This window comes from Nicotiana tabacum, chromosome 2, assembly GCF_000715075.1.
Source record: "Nicotiana tabacum cultivar K326 chromosome 2, ASM71507v2, whole genome shotgun sequence".
NCBI classification, from domain to species: domain Eukaryota; kingdom Viridiplantae; phylum Streptophyta; class Magnoliopsida; order Solanales; family Solanaceae; genus Nicotiana; species Nicotiana tabacum.
Genome location: NC_134081.1, coordinates 70,057,341 through 70,072,223, shown reverse-complemented (window position 1 = coordinate 70,072,223; position 14,883 = coordinate 70,057,341). Strand labels below are relative to the sequence as shown.

Genomic DNA, 14,883 nt, shown 5'->3' with positions numbered 1-14,883 from the left:
CAGGACGGTAGGATAATTGCTTACGCGTCCAGACAGCTGAAGGTGCATGAGAAGAACTATCATGTACATGGCCTTGAGTTAGCAACTATTGTTCATGCCCTGAATATTTGGCGCCACTATTTGTACGGTGTTCCTTGTGAGATTTACACTGATCATCGGAGTTTGCAGCATCTGTTCAAGCAAAGGATCTTAATTTGCATCAGCAAAGGTAGTTGGAGCTACTTAAGGATTATGATATCACCATTTTGTACCACCCCGGGGAAGGCCAATGTGGTGGCCGATGCTTTGAGCCACCGGGCGGAGAGTTTAGGGAGTTTAGCATACCTTCCAGCAGTAGGGAGACCCTTAGCATTGGATATTCAGGCCTTAGCCAACCAGTTTGTGAGATTGGATATTTTTGAGCCGAGTCGAGTGTTGGATTGTGTGGTCTCTCGGTCTTCTCTTTATGATCGCATCAGTGAGCGTCAATATGATGACCCCCATCTGCTTGTCCTTAAGGACACGGTTCAGCACGGTGATGCTAAGGAGGTCACCGTTGGGGATGATGGCGTATTGAGGAAGCAGGGCAGGCTATGTGTGCCTAACATAGATGGTTTGCGCGAGTTAATTCTTCAGGAGGCTCATAGCTCGCGGTACTCTATTCATCCGCGTGCCGTGAAGATGTATCATGACTTGAGGCAGCATTACTGGTGGAGGAGGATGAAGAAGGACATAGTGGAGTATGTGGCTCGGTACCTAAATTTCCAGCAGGTGAAGTATGAGCATCAGCGACCGGGTGGGTTGTTTCAAAAGCTAGAGATTCCAGAGTGGAAATGGGAGCGGATCACTATGGATTTCGTTGTTGGACTCCCATGGACTCAGCGGAGGTTTGATGCGGTTTGGGTGATTGTGAATAGGCTGACCAAGTTAGCTCATTTCATTCCTGTGATGACTACATATTCTTCCGAACAGCTGGCTCGAATCTACATTCGTGAGATCGTCAGGCTTCATGGCGTACCGGTATTTATCATCTCTGATCGGGGTACGCAGTTTACATCACGGTTCCGGAGGGCCGTACATCATGAGTTGGGTACTCGAGTGGAGCTGAGCATAACATTTCACCCTCAGATGGATGGACAGTCCAAGCGCACTATTCAGATATTAGAGGATATGTTACGTGCTTGTGTAATGGAGTTTGGAGGGTCGTGGGATCAGTTCTTACCACTTGCGGAGTTTGCCTATAATAACAGTTATCAGTCGAGCATCCAGATGGCACCGTATGAGGCTCTATATAGTAGGTGGTGTCGGTCCCCAGTGGGTTAGTTCGAGCCGGGCGAGGCTAGATTATTGGGTACAGACTTGGTCCAGGATGCCTTGGATAAGGTGAAGGTGATTCAGGATCGACTTCGCATAGCCCAGTCCAGATAGAAGAGTTATGCAGACCAGAGGGTTTGCGATGTAGCATTCATGGTTGGAGAGCGGGTCTTGCTTCGGGTATCGCCTATGAAGGGCGTTATGAGGTTCGGAAAGAAGGGCAAGCTGAGCCCAAGGAACATTGGTCCTTTTGAGGTATTGAGGTGTGTTGGGGAGGTTGCTTATGAGATTGCCTTACCTCCCAGTCTAGCATGAGTCCATCCGGTATTCCACGTTTCTATGCTCCGGAAGTATCACGGTGATCTGGCTCATGTATTGGATTTCAGCTCAGTCCAGTTGGACAAGGATCTATCTTATGTTGAGGAGCCAGTAGCTATTTTGGACAGGCAAGTCAGAAAGCTAAGGTCAAAAAACATTGCTTCAGTAAAGGTTCAGTGGAGGGGTCAGCCGGTCGAGGAGGCGACTTGGGAGACCGAGCACGATATGCACAATCGTTATCCTCATCTTTTCACAGCTTCAGGTATGTCTCTAAACTCGTTCGAGGAAGAATGATTGTTTTAAGAGAAGGAGGATGTGACGACCCAGCCGGTCATCTTGAGAGTTATATACCTGCTCCCCTATTAACTATTTTCCCCCGTATCTATTTCTGCTATTGTGACTTGCCGGGAGGGTTCGTTTTGATTTTGGAGTATTTTGGGACACTTAGTCCCTAAATGGAGGTTTAAGCCGTAGGATTTGGACCGTAGTCGGAACTGTGTGAAGACGACTCCGGAATAGAGTTTCGTCGGTTCCGTTAGCTCCATTAAGTGATTTTGGGCTTAGGGGCGTGTCCGGATAGTGTTTTGGAGGTCTGTAGCTCATTTAGGCTTGAAATGGCGAAAGTCGAAGTTATGAGAATTTTGACCGGTAGTGGAATTTTTGATATCGGGGTCGGGTCCCAATTCCAGAAGTTGGAGTAGGTCTGTAGGGTTGAATATGACTTGTGTGCAAAATTTGGGGTCACTCGGACGTGGTTTGGTTGGTTTCGACATCGATTGTCGAATTTGGAAGTTTCAAGTTCTTTAAGTTTGAATCGGAGGATGATAAGTGATTTTAGCATTGTTTGATGTTGTTTGATATAGTTTAAGGGCTCGACTAAGTCTGTATGGTGTTTTAGGACTGGTTGGTTTGTTTGGTTGAGGTCCCGGGGGCCTCGGGTGTGTTTAAAATGCTTAACGGATTGAGTTTGGGACTTATGCAATTGTTGAAGCTGATGCATCTGGAATAATCACACCTGCGCACTTTGGGCCGCATAAACGGTTTTGGCACTGTTAAGTTGGGGCCGCACGTGCGGCGATAGATCCGCAAAAGCGGACACACAGAAGCGGAAGAGGAGAGCAGGTGCGGGTCCGCAGATGCGGACCTAGTTCCCCTTAAGTGACTTTCGCACCTGCGATGGTATTTCCGCAGATGCAGTTGAAGGCTCGCAGAAGCGAGATCTCTGGCAGAAAAAGGGCTATGTGTGAGGGTTTGATTTGGTTCTTCATTTTTGGACTTGAGAGCTCAAGATTTGGCGATGTTTCGAGGGATTTTTAGAGGAAGCTTTGGGGTAATGATTCCTAACTCATTTTTGGTTGTATTCCATTAATCTATAGTTGTCTTCTCCATTAAAATTCGGATTTTTTGTTGAAAAATTGGGGAAAAGTTGAGAAAAGTTCTTAGGCCGAATTTTGGAATTTTGATCGAGATTTTGGTATCGGATTTGAATAATTTTGTATGAGTGAACTCATGAGTGAATGGGTGTTCATATTTTGTGACTTTTACCCGATTTTGAGATATGGGCCCGGGGAGACTTTTTGGGGTGATTTTCTAATTTCTTGCTTTAGCTTTGATTTCATTAATTAGATTGATTTCTTAAAGTTGTATTTATCGTATGTAATTGATTTTGGCTAGATTTGGGCCATTCGAAGCCGAATATTCGTGGAAAAGGCATTGTTACCGATTGATTGAGCTTAGTTCGAGGTAAGTGGCTTGCCTAACCTTGTGTGGAAAAAATCCCATTAGGATTTGGTGTTGTTATGGTATGTGAGCACCATGTACGCGAGGTGACGAGTGCGTACACGGGATATTTGTGGAAAACCTGATTTTTACCAAGTAATACCCTGTTTTCATCTTATCTGAGTATACTAGCATGTGTAGTTATCCTGTTAGCCTAGAATAGCATGTCTATGTGTCCTAATTGCCTATTTAAACTCTTTGCAGCATGTTTAGTAAATTCCGCTTCTTTCTTGACTTGTACTTAGTCTAAATTATAGGTTTTCTTGCTCTAACTGTTATATTCATTTATTTGAGCTCCGTATTTACTTTGGGATTACGGGACGGTATCCCGGGAGATCCCCCCTGCATATTTACTTTTGAGACTACGAGGCGGGTCCTCGGGAGATCTCCTTGTACATTTACTTTTGAGACTACGAGGCGGTTCCTCGGGAGTTCTCCCTGCATATTTACTTTTAAGACTACGAGGCGGTACCTCGGGAGATCTCCTTGTACTTTTATTTTGGGACTATGAGATGGTATCTCGGGAGATCCCCTGCATTTTATCCCTGTGTTTTGCGTTGCTACTTTGCTATGTTATCCTTGTTTAAATTCCAGTCTCTTATTATATTGTTATACTCTCCTACTTATTTATTATATACCAGTAGGGCCTTGACCTAACCTCGCCACTACTCGACCGAGGTTAGGCTTGGCACTTACTGGGTACCATTGTGGTGTACTCACGCCCTTTCCTGCATATATTTTTCATGTGCAGATCCAGGTTCCTTTTACCTGCCTCGTCCTTAGTTGCAGTCGCTGCTGTTTTCGGAGAACTTCAAGGTACATCTGCCCGCGCCCGCAGATCCTCGAAGTCCCCATCTATCCCCTATGTTGATTCTTCTATTATTTCTATAGACACTGATGTATAGAACAGTTAGAACTTCGTAGAAGCTTGTGACTTACGGTGTTCCGGGTCTTGGGAGTGTCATGTATATTTCGAAAGTTGATTATTGTATATGCCGAGCTGCTTCTCAATTGCTTGTTAAAATATTTGTTACTGTTATTGTTAATTTTCATGTTTTTCATTTCATTTCCGCAAGTGTTAGGCTTACCTAGTCGTAGAGACTAGGTGTCGTCACAACGATTCACGGAGGGAGATTTTGGGTCGTGATATTTTTTACCAATATTGTCCCTTATCTTTGAGGGTAGGTCTATTTTGGTCCCTCAAATATAACCCTGAGCATATTTAGTCCCTTTAAGTATGCTAAAGTGGAGCACCTTTATCAATACCCAACAGTACCATTATCAATAACATTCATTATATTATCGCAAACCATAGTCTTGAACATAAATAAATTTGATAGAAAATTATCATTTTTATAATGAACTACATGATACACTATCAGATGACCGAGAAGACGAAGCAACATCGTTACAAAATAATAAATGGTGGGCTGTTTTATAAAATATAAAAGCTTGGGACAATTTTTAAAAAATATAATAGTGATATTTTGGCCCAAAACCAGCTATTGAGCTGGTTTTGAGATTTGGGATTTGGGACTTGGAATTTGGCCAAAATATAAGCAAAATCTATGGCCAAACATGTGTTTGCCAAATAAAACCCAAGTTTATTTTGACAAAATCTATGGCCAAACGGGTCTTTAGTCTCACTAACACAATATGTTCAAAAACTAACGGTGTTACCCAACTCTGATTCATGAAGCAAATCTTCTACTCTGAAGCTAAATATTTCCTCTCCTTTTATTGGATAACGCAAATTATAACTTTTCCTCATTTTTAGATAATGTCTTCTAAAATTTTGACCTTGAAAATATTCCCTTTTGTGCCAGTTTTCAATGAGAAAATGACACTGTATAGCCGCTGTAAAAATAATAGCCGAAAAAATGTATAACATTTGTATATTTTTTTGTATATATATACATTTAAAATTTTCAATTGAGTTTTCCAAAAAGAATAGTTAAAATTTGAAAAAAATAGAGCTGCGAGGATCACTTCTAGGCATATTATTGAAGCAAACGAATAACCAGGTTGTATTATCACTTTCAACCCGTGTCAGAAACTATTTACGTTTGCTTCAATAATATGCGTAGAAGTGATCCTAACAGCTCTATTTTTCAAATTTTAACTTTTCTTTTTGAAAAAATCAACCGAAATTTTTAAATGTATATATATGCAAATTTTATACATTTTCGGTTATTATTTTTGCAGCGGCTATACAACGTCATTTTTTCATTGAAAACTGGCACATAAGGGGATATTTTCAAGGTCAAAATTTTAGAAGACATTATCTAAAAATGAGTAATTAAAGTGATAATTTGCGTTATCCAATAAAAGAAGAGAAAACGTTTTGCTTCAGAGCAGAAGATTTTCTTCGTGAATTAGAGTTGGGTAACACCGTTAGTTTTTGAACACATTGTGTCAGTGAGACTAAAGGTGCTCCACTTTAGTATACTTAAGGGACTAAATATGTTCATGGTTATATTTGAATGAACAAAATAGATCTACCCTCAAACATAGGGACAATATTGGCCTATATATATATATATATATATATCCATACACTCACCCTCCACCCCTCGTTAGTGTCTTCTTAGTCCTTCCTTTTCTTTTAAATTTCACTAATTACAATAGCTAGCTCCCTATATTCAACAACAATTCCACCTCAATTGCTCTTAAGCCCTTCAAAAAAAAAATCCCCCCTTTTCAACATTTTTATTCAAAAACCCTAATTTCATGAAACACACAAATTTGCCAAATACCCTTTTCTGATTTTGTAATTGAGCTTGAAGGTGTTTAATTGAAGGTTATTGTGAATTGGGATTTTGTGAGAATCTTCTTAATATTGTTCCTTTGACCGTCAAATTTAAGACCCACTTTCCCAATTTATAATTGAACTGAAACGCATGAATTGAAGCTCAATTTGGGAGTTCTGTGGTTTTGGTTTCCGGGTTTTATTTATATCGAGAAGTATTTTTTTAAAGGATTAAAAGATGGAGAATTACGAGCTGGTGAAAGAAATAGGGTCTGGGAATTTTGGAGTGGCAAGGCTCATGAGGCACAAGCAGACAAAAGAGCTGGTGGCTATGAAATATATCGAGAGGGGACACAAGGTTTGCATAATCTATTTTTCTTCTATCATCAAATCTTCTATTTAAACCAAACTTCTGTTGAGTTCTCATTTCTAATTAGTACTGTACTGCCTGTTGATTGTACACGGAGTTTTAGATGTTAATTTTGACTTATATTGAGATTAGTTATATTGGAAGAAAATATTAAGATAATGGTTGAGAAGGTAGTTTGATAGAGAAGGCATTATATCTTTAAAATTTGAATGGTATGATTAATCTGAATTCTTGAAAGATATTTGAATGGTATAGAAATGATATGTTGTCAAATGTTATAGGACATCTGAAATGAAAGAGTGTCATATAAATTTGGCAAGAGGAAGTATGATTTATGGATATTTCTAAAAATCATTTATACAATTGTGATTAAGCAGGCCCATTACTCTCTCCAGTTTGTTGTGATCTTGTATTGCTGCAGCGCAGGAATATGTTTTATATTATGATCCTCTATAATTTAATAGATTTGAGGTGGTTTTTCTGACTGTAGATTGATGAGAATGTAGCAAGGGAGATCATAAATCATAAATCGCTTCGACATCCAAACATAATTCGGTTCAAGGAGGCAAGTATATATCTTTATTTCCCATCACACTAGTTGCTTTAATGGTGATTAGCTTTGAAAATGGCAGGAAACTGTTAAGGACATAGCTAATCTAACTATTGCGTTATTGTTTCTGAGTTGCAGGTGGTATTAACCCCCACTCATCTTGCTATTGTAATGGAATATGCAGCTGGTGGAGAGCTGTTTGAGCGCATTTGCAATGCCGGAAGGTTCAGTGAAGATGAGGTATAATTATATCTTTTTTAACTGCCTATAGCCAATTCTCCCGTAGACCAAACATATGAAGGATAAAAAACATTGTAAAGGAGGCCTTTGGTTCAAACCTGCGAATTTAAAGGCCTTTCTATCCTGCCTTGATATGCTTTTGTTCATTGGTTTCTTCTGCTGACATTTTCAGGCTAGATATTTCTTCCAGCAGCTTATTTCAGGAGTCTGCTACTGTCACAACATGGTGAGCAACTTTTTAGTCGAAAAAGTTTTTGACTTGTAATAAATGCACATGACTGTAAGTTTTGATGCATCTTGTGAATGTACCCTTTATCCATGTGCTTTTTCTTTGCTTGTTGCAAATCTGCCTTTTTCAACTAAAGGATTTGTTTCCTTGAAACTTGTTTTTGTTCTGCAGCAAATATGTCATCGAGATTTAAAACTGGAGAATACTCTACTGGATGGCAGTCCAGCACCACGCTTGAAGATTTGTGATTTTGGATACTCAAAGGTCTGATGATGTTCGGGTGATTTAAGAACATTTATATGCTCCCCCTCCCTACCCACCCATCCCCCCTCAAGCCCAAAAAAATACAGGGGGGAAAGAAGAAGAAGAAAAGGCTAATATGCACAAATTTTTCTTCTTCCAATCACAGTCGTCTCTGCTGCATTCGAGGCCAAAATCAACTGTTGGAACTCCCGCTTATATTGCTCCCGAAGTTCTATCTAGAAGAGAATATGACGGCAAGGTACATCTGTAATTGCTTGTATTAACTTTTACATTTGTTAGAGTGGCAACACTCTATTGATTCTCTGGCATTCATGAAACCATAGCTGTCTTTGTGACAGTAGGAGCAACATGTTGCTTCTGGTCTTTTTTAAATTATAAGTAATCTGGAAAGCATTGTAAGTGGCGGCAATAAGACCTGTTAATTTTTCTGGTGATGATTCCACAATTAATTCCTCCGCTTTGTGCGCTCCCGTCTTTCCCTAAAGAGCGATTTAACTGTTAACTTGTGGTTGTGATTGTTTCAGCTGGCTGATGTTTGGTCATGTGGAGTGACACTTTATGTAATGCTGGTTGGTGCGTACCCTTTTGAAGACCAGGAGGATCCAAAGAACTTCCGGAAAACAATCCAAGTGAGTTCTTCTTTAAGTTTTCATAAATTAAAGGCCTTTCGAGCTTTAGTCTAGTAAATGATAGAATTGGTTTTCACCTGTTTAATTTCTGCTCGTGTTTTCTATACAGCGAATAATGTCTGTGCAGTATAAGATTCCCGACTATGTTCACATATCACAGGACTGTAGGCACCTTCTCTCTCGCATATTTGTTGCCAATCCAGCAAGAGTATGCTCTCTCTCCCTCTCTCGGTTATCTGTCCTAATAAAGGTTTGCTTGAATTGCTTCTGAGCTTGGGTAGACTTGAGGGCTAACGCTCTGGTGCAGGTGTAATTTATTTAATTCATCATTTCAATGGGTGTTTGTGCATTCACGTTTTTGCACCCTCTTCATCTTATGTCCAGCATGTGCATTTGACGGATGGCCTCCAGTGAGGTCATCAATGTGACAATCTAGTCAAATCCTTCAACTGTAATATGACATCAAATGATATTTTTGAAGCAGTAACTTATCCAAATATCAATCAGTCTTTGAGGATAACCTAAACATCTATTAAAGCTGTCTTTTTTGCTGCAATGGAACTTAATAGTCATTCTTGCTAATCCCACCAACCTGGTAGTGACTTTGATAGTGCTACTTTAGAGGATATGTAAATTGGATGTTCCATGGTTCTCGTTAAGGCACAGTGTTCTCTACGCCTTCAATTAATATCGAGTTATACTATCAGGAAACCGTCACAGTTGCTTGTGATGTTTAATCCGATAAAATGCAGGAATATTTGGTCTGTCAACTCCCAACTAATTTTGGATTGAAGTGCAGTACTCTTCATTTGGTCTTTTAAACAGCTGCAGTAGTTAGTTGTCTGCTATAGTCCAAGAGAATAGATCCAAATGGATTTATCATTATGTTTGTGCTTCTGTGATGCTTTTGTTATAAGGGCAGTTATCACTTGCAGTTTACCCACCAAATTTCCTGGGTCTTCGGATGAGGCATCGGGTTATATTTTTCAGCTCCTTTATATGATCTCTCTGTTTATATCATTTGCTACTCATTTAAGTTTGCACCTTTGCATTTGTTTGATCGAATTGTGTAGATAATCTAAAAATATCGGAGAAAAGAAAGCAGACAACCAAAACAAGTCTGAATTAGAATATATTGTTGCTTGTCTGAATAAGGACATTTCTTTTGCAGAGAATTACAATCAAAGAAATCAAAACCCACCCGTGGTTTTTGAAGAATTTGCCTAGGGAATTAACAGAAGCAGCACAGCTTGCTTATTACAGAAGAGAAAACCCAACCTTTTCCCTTCAGAGCGCGGAGATGATCATGAAAATTGTGGAAGAGGCAAAGACCCCTGCTCCAGCTTCCCGTTCAACTGGAGGTTTTGGCTGGGTAGGTGAAGAGGAGGAAGAAGAATTGAACGAAGAAGATGTAGAAGACGAAGACGAAGAAGATGAATATGAAAAGCAAGTGAAGCAGGTACATGAAAGCGGAGAATTCCATGTCATCTAAGGTTTAAATTATCTTTGTTGCTTGTAGAAAGCTATAGCTTTTTAAGTATTGCCGTTTTCATGGTTGTGTAAAATTGGCTCTTTTCATGTTGTGTGTGATATTTAAGGATGTTTGTAAATTTCTGGTGTTTTGGTCAGGAGGCTTGTGAAATTTATTACCATGTGTGGTATACTGAAGTTGGTAGTCAAAGGAGTTGAATTATACATGAGTTTAATCAACAGACTTTGGTCATTTTATGTAGTGTACACTGAATGATTGCTTTCTCAGTGATTTCTGTATGAATAAGAAAGTTTGATTTATATTTTGGTCATTCAATATAATCAATTATCATAACTTGACTTATATTTGTGTTTATAGCTTCAAAGATTTCTTAGAGTCAATTTCTTATCTATTCTGCTCTATCCGACACTTATTTTCCACAAAATCATTTTACCCAAAAATTATATTCTCAACAAGTTGCTGTATATTTATTCAAAAGCAAATTCCTTTAAGTGGAAAAACATCAATTTATATGGACGAATTTCTCTCCAACGAATCCACGTGAAAATTTTATTATAATGATTGATATGTCGTGTATACTTGTCCAACCGTAGTCCTAGTCAAAAAGAATCCCAAATAGGTGTTTAGATAATGTTTTGATTGGATCCGGAAAAAGTATTTGAAGTTAAAATTCAAAGAGAGTATTTGATATTGTTTAAGACATAAATTTTTATTTAAACAAAAAAAAAAGGTTGAAAACTTATGAGTAGAAGCTATTATTTTTACAAAATTTTCATTATTTCAACATTTTCGTATTTGAAAATACTTATGACCAAATCAATATTTGTATACCGAACTTCACTATTTGATTATATTGAATACTCTCTTTGACCAAATTTATGTGAAAGTTATCGAAATCTGAGGTTCAGAACATCTAATTACTCGTGTCAATTCGTACATAAGCTTTTCAAGTTTTAAAAAATTTAAAATTACATGAAAAATAATATAAGCCAACATTATTCATGGTTAAAATTAGGAACATCGTATTGTATCGTGCGTGTTCAAATTCATAGGCAGACGACGAGATGCCACATCACAAATGAGCAGTATGTGGTGTATTGATAATAATGTCAAGAGCCAAACCATAATGAAAAATCTTGACAAGCGAAAAGGAACGTCAGGTTACTATTTTCTTACATAATCCGAAACTAAATTGTGGTTCTTTTAGACTCAAAAAACTAAAGTATATGGAAAAAAAATATAGTGACTAAAATATATATAATGCCCTTTTAAAGGACGTTACACCTTAACGGTCGTTTGCCCGTTAAAGGTATAACGTCATTTTAAAAGGCTTTATAGTTAAACCTGAAAAGAGCGGGAATGTATAGCGCCTTTTATTAAGACACCACATAAAAATCCGTCCCCTTCCCTTCCCCACCAAACCAGAAACTCCCCCCCCCACCCTCTTTAAAATAAAATAAAAAATAGCGGTCCCCCCTATTTTTACCGAAAAAAGCTCGAGTGGAGCCCACCGGTCCCACAAAAAGTATAGATTCTCAGTCCCACATCCTAGCTAAGGCGTTATCTCGTAGTGGGTTGCCCGTTTCGGCTCCAAATCACCAAATCTTCAACTTTCCAAAAATCTTAAATCGAGGATTCCGACTTAGTTTTTGTTAAACCTCGTATAAAAATGCATATTAGTTATTTTTAATGTGCTGTATGTTATTTTGTGATTGTTTTGCGATTTAACTAATTTGTTATTTTTTATCCGAACTATAGTATTAGTGTGCTAAAAGAATTAGTAAAATAGAGAAATTGTTATTAGTTGCTAAAAAATATTAATTAGTTACTTTTTACTGTGGTATATGTATTTTCGTGATTATTTTTTTATTAAATTAATTTGTTATTTTTATCCGCTTTAGATTATTTATTTGCTACAAGACTAATAAAATAGATAAATTGTTAGTTTAATTCCCTGTAGTGGCATCTTGTGGCCTAATGTAGTAAGATTAGCCGTAGGCTTACCCCATCACCTTTTCCTTCGGGCGCTTCCCGAGCTGCTGATCGGGGTCCCCCGCGAACACCGTTTTCGGGATCGGTTGGCAAATTGACGTCGATGGCCACTTGTGAGTTAGCATCAATCGGATCGGCAACTAGGACACCGTTGGGATCAGTAGGAGCACCTCGTTGCTAGGTACCAAATTATTATTTTCTCCATGATGGCCAGACTTAGCGTCAGCGTTCAAGTGAGCAGACTGAGAGTTCGACATTCTTGGACTGACCTAAAATTAAAACTTTAAAGAACAATCGTAAAATAGGGTATGTTATGGAGATTCGTATTAAATCACCACTATTATCCTTAGCCCCACGGTGGGCGCCAAACTGTTTACTCCTAAATTGGATAACAATTAAATTTGTACTCGATTTTAAGGATACGTAATTTGATTCAATACAAATAATCAAGAATATTAGATAAACGAGTTAAAGACGAAATAAACGATCAAACCAGTTGTAATGTTATGGCCTAGCCGGAACTTATATTGAACAATGACCTCGTCCTCGATTGGACCCTTGATTCGAGCCCGGTTGTGAATGAAGAACAGAACAATTAAATAAGAACTTTAGCAATAGCTAAAAAGCAGAAAAATAAACTTGTATTGCTTTGACTTGTGTGTTACAAAAGAAAAACTTCTCATTTATATAGTAGGAGAGTTTCATCCTTAGTATAAGTCTAAAAAGGTAAAAATCTTCCTTTCTCGTTAATTACTGTTCCATAACCGACACCGAGCGAGATCCGCGCCGTGATATCCAGTTGAGTGCGAATATCACGGCCCTCTATCCGCCGTGTGTAACTGTTCACCGTATTTCTCGTGGTCTTAGAACTTATTCTTGGCCCGGGACGCGTCGCTTTATCATACCCGATGACGAGCACATCGTTTACTCTTCCTTGATCTCGATACGAGGGGTCTCAAACCTCGGTTACAATCTCGTGCATCCATGCCCTTCTTCCGTTTTCCTACCGGGTAATCGGGGTAGACATTACCCCGATTTTACCCGTACACAACATGGTTGTTTAATTGCTTTAAAAACTAATAATTTGTTAAATTTGTGAAGATTAACAAGTAAAGGGATTAAAGCGCACATATCAATTAATTTGGATCAAATATGGTAAATCACATTTAAGGATTTATCAATATATCATGAACTAAAAGCAGAAATTTTCCTTTTAGATATTAATTTAGTTATCGGTATTTTAAAAAAATACTGTGTTCATAATATGTTAAAAAATTGTTTGTAGAGTATTTCTAGTTAAGTAACATAATTTTGATTCATAAGTTCTAGTAATTCATTTCAAGATCAAAATTAATTTCCAGATATTATTTAAACTTTAACTTGAATATGTTTTGCTCAAACCAAATATTGTCTAAAAGCCAGCTAAATGTTTTGGAATATCTTTTCATGACAATGGTTGGACCAGTTTACACTTTACACGACTAATCAATTGATATACTACCAAATTTTTCACGTGTGTTCATTAGAGAGGAATTTGCCCATGTAAATGTTGCACCCGATCACGTGGTATTACCAATACCAGAAATTAAGTAGCCAATTCATTTAATTTTTCTTGGGATATTGTTGATTTTATATAAGATTTTATAGAGCAATAGAAACATAGAATTATTGGAAACTTAAAATTATTGTTGAACAGCAAAACTAATGAATTCTTGTTGCAAATATAATAGAATAGAAAGAATTACAAGAAAATACGCCCGACTTCATACCATAACAAAAAAATGACTCATGTTTTTAAGTTTTACCTGACCTAGCCCATATTGTACATATTTTGAAAGAACTAGTAAATTCAAAGTCTGTGTTCTTACAATCATTGCTTCTAAAAGTTATGGAGTTAAATTCGTGTTCTCACAACTATAGCTTTCACTCTCTCTTCTCCTCACATCTTCTACATATGCTTCAAGGGGCCGTGTATTTTTTTTGCTTCACCTCTTGTGTCACCTGATTGCAATGTAAGAAAATTGAAGAGTAAAGTCCACCATTGAAGGTCATTCAAAGCTTTGCTTTCGAAAATAGGATTTTTTGAGTTTGTTAGTTGTTTGGATTAGGTGTTGTTCCAATTGATTGAAAATTACAAAAGGAGTTCAAAATTTAAATTTGAAGTGATTTAGAGTATATTTGAGCAAGATTTGAGTAAGATTTGAGTTAAATTTCATAAAAGACGCAAGGAAGAAGACGAAATCAGTTTTTTATATAATTATATATAATCTTGTATAATAGTGTATATGAGTGTATAAACACATCTTATACACTATTATACACTTTTATACACCTTTATACAAGCGTCTGTAGACGAACTTCTTCCATGATTTTCAGTTGCAATTCTTGTTCAAAACCAGTCCAAATCTCCATTAAATGACTTCAAATTTTATATACAACCTCCTTGTACTATTTCTAACAAGTCTAAATAACACCCATTTCAAATTTCTCATACAATCAAATTCGGAATTAAACCCACATATTTAAACTTGTTAAAAATCTAATTTTCACCAGCCAAATGGATTTGGTTTGTTGAACTAATATATGAGTCACAGTTACTGATTCGAAAATTAACTTAAAAGCTTGAGCAATCTTTTTTTAAAATTAAATAGTAATTTCGAGAACCTATTAGAGTTGAATATTAAATTTTAGCCTATTATTTTTGGGCTAGTTGGTTGTAAATTAAAATATGGGCTATAAAATTATAAAGCAGGGAGCTCAATTATTCTTATGTGAAATTTTTCCAATATAATATACACCCGCTAAGAAAATAGGAGTAATAAGCAGTATCTCATCCATCAGCAAACAATACAACTCATGATCATTAGGTGTAAACAAGATAGCCTGCCCATGCGAGTCCGAACCAAAATGATATAAAAAATTTACAAAAGAACCGGAATAATGTGAAGTTCGGAATCAAAATAATAATTTTTTGGACT

General features: G+C 37.4%; 1 protein-coding gene across 1 annotated transcript; it reads left to right on the top strand.

Annotated features, from left to right (window-relative positions):
* The first annotated feature begins 5,858 nt into the window (after window positions 1–5,858).
* On the top strand, window positions 5,859–10,212 carry LOC107766520 (serine/threonine-protein kinase SRK2A). Its single transcript, XM_016585317.2, has 9 exons — window positions 5,859–6,497; window positions 7,000–7,074; window positions 7,198–7,299; window positions 7,472–7,525; window positions 7,700–7,792; window positions 7,938–8,030; window positions 8,317–8,421; window positions 8,531–8,629; window positions 9,593–10,212. Exons 1-9 carry the CDS (start codon window positions 6,378–6,380, stop codon window positions 9,911–9,913), a joined length of 1,062 nt encoding a protein of 353 aa, XP_016440803.1. The 5' UTR covers window positions 5,859–6,377; the 3' UTR covers window positions 9,914–10,212.
* Window positions 10,213–14,883: the final 4,671 nt, after the last annotated feature.

Excerpts from the sequence above, each read along its gene's own strand:
- LOC107766520 (XM_016585317.2), top strand. The coding sequence starts at position 6,378 with ATGGAGAATTACGAGCTGGTGAAAGAAATAGGGTCTGGGAATTTTGGA. Across the intron at positions 6,498-6,999 it reads ATATCGAGAGGGGACACAAG|ATTGATGAGAATGTAGCAAG; the intron begins GTTTGCATAATC and ends TTCTGACTGTAG. Across the intron at positions 7,793-7,937 it reads GTGATTTTGGATACTCAAAG|TCGTCTCTGCTGCATTCGAG; the intron begins GTCTGATGATGT and ends TTCCAATCACAG.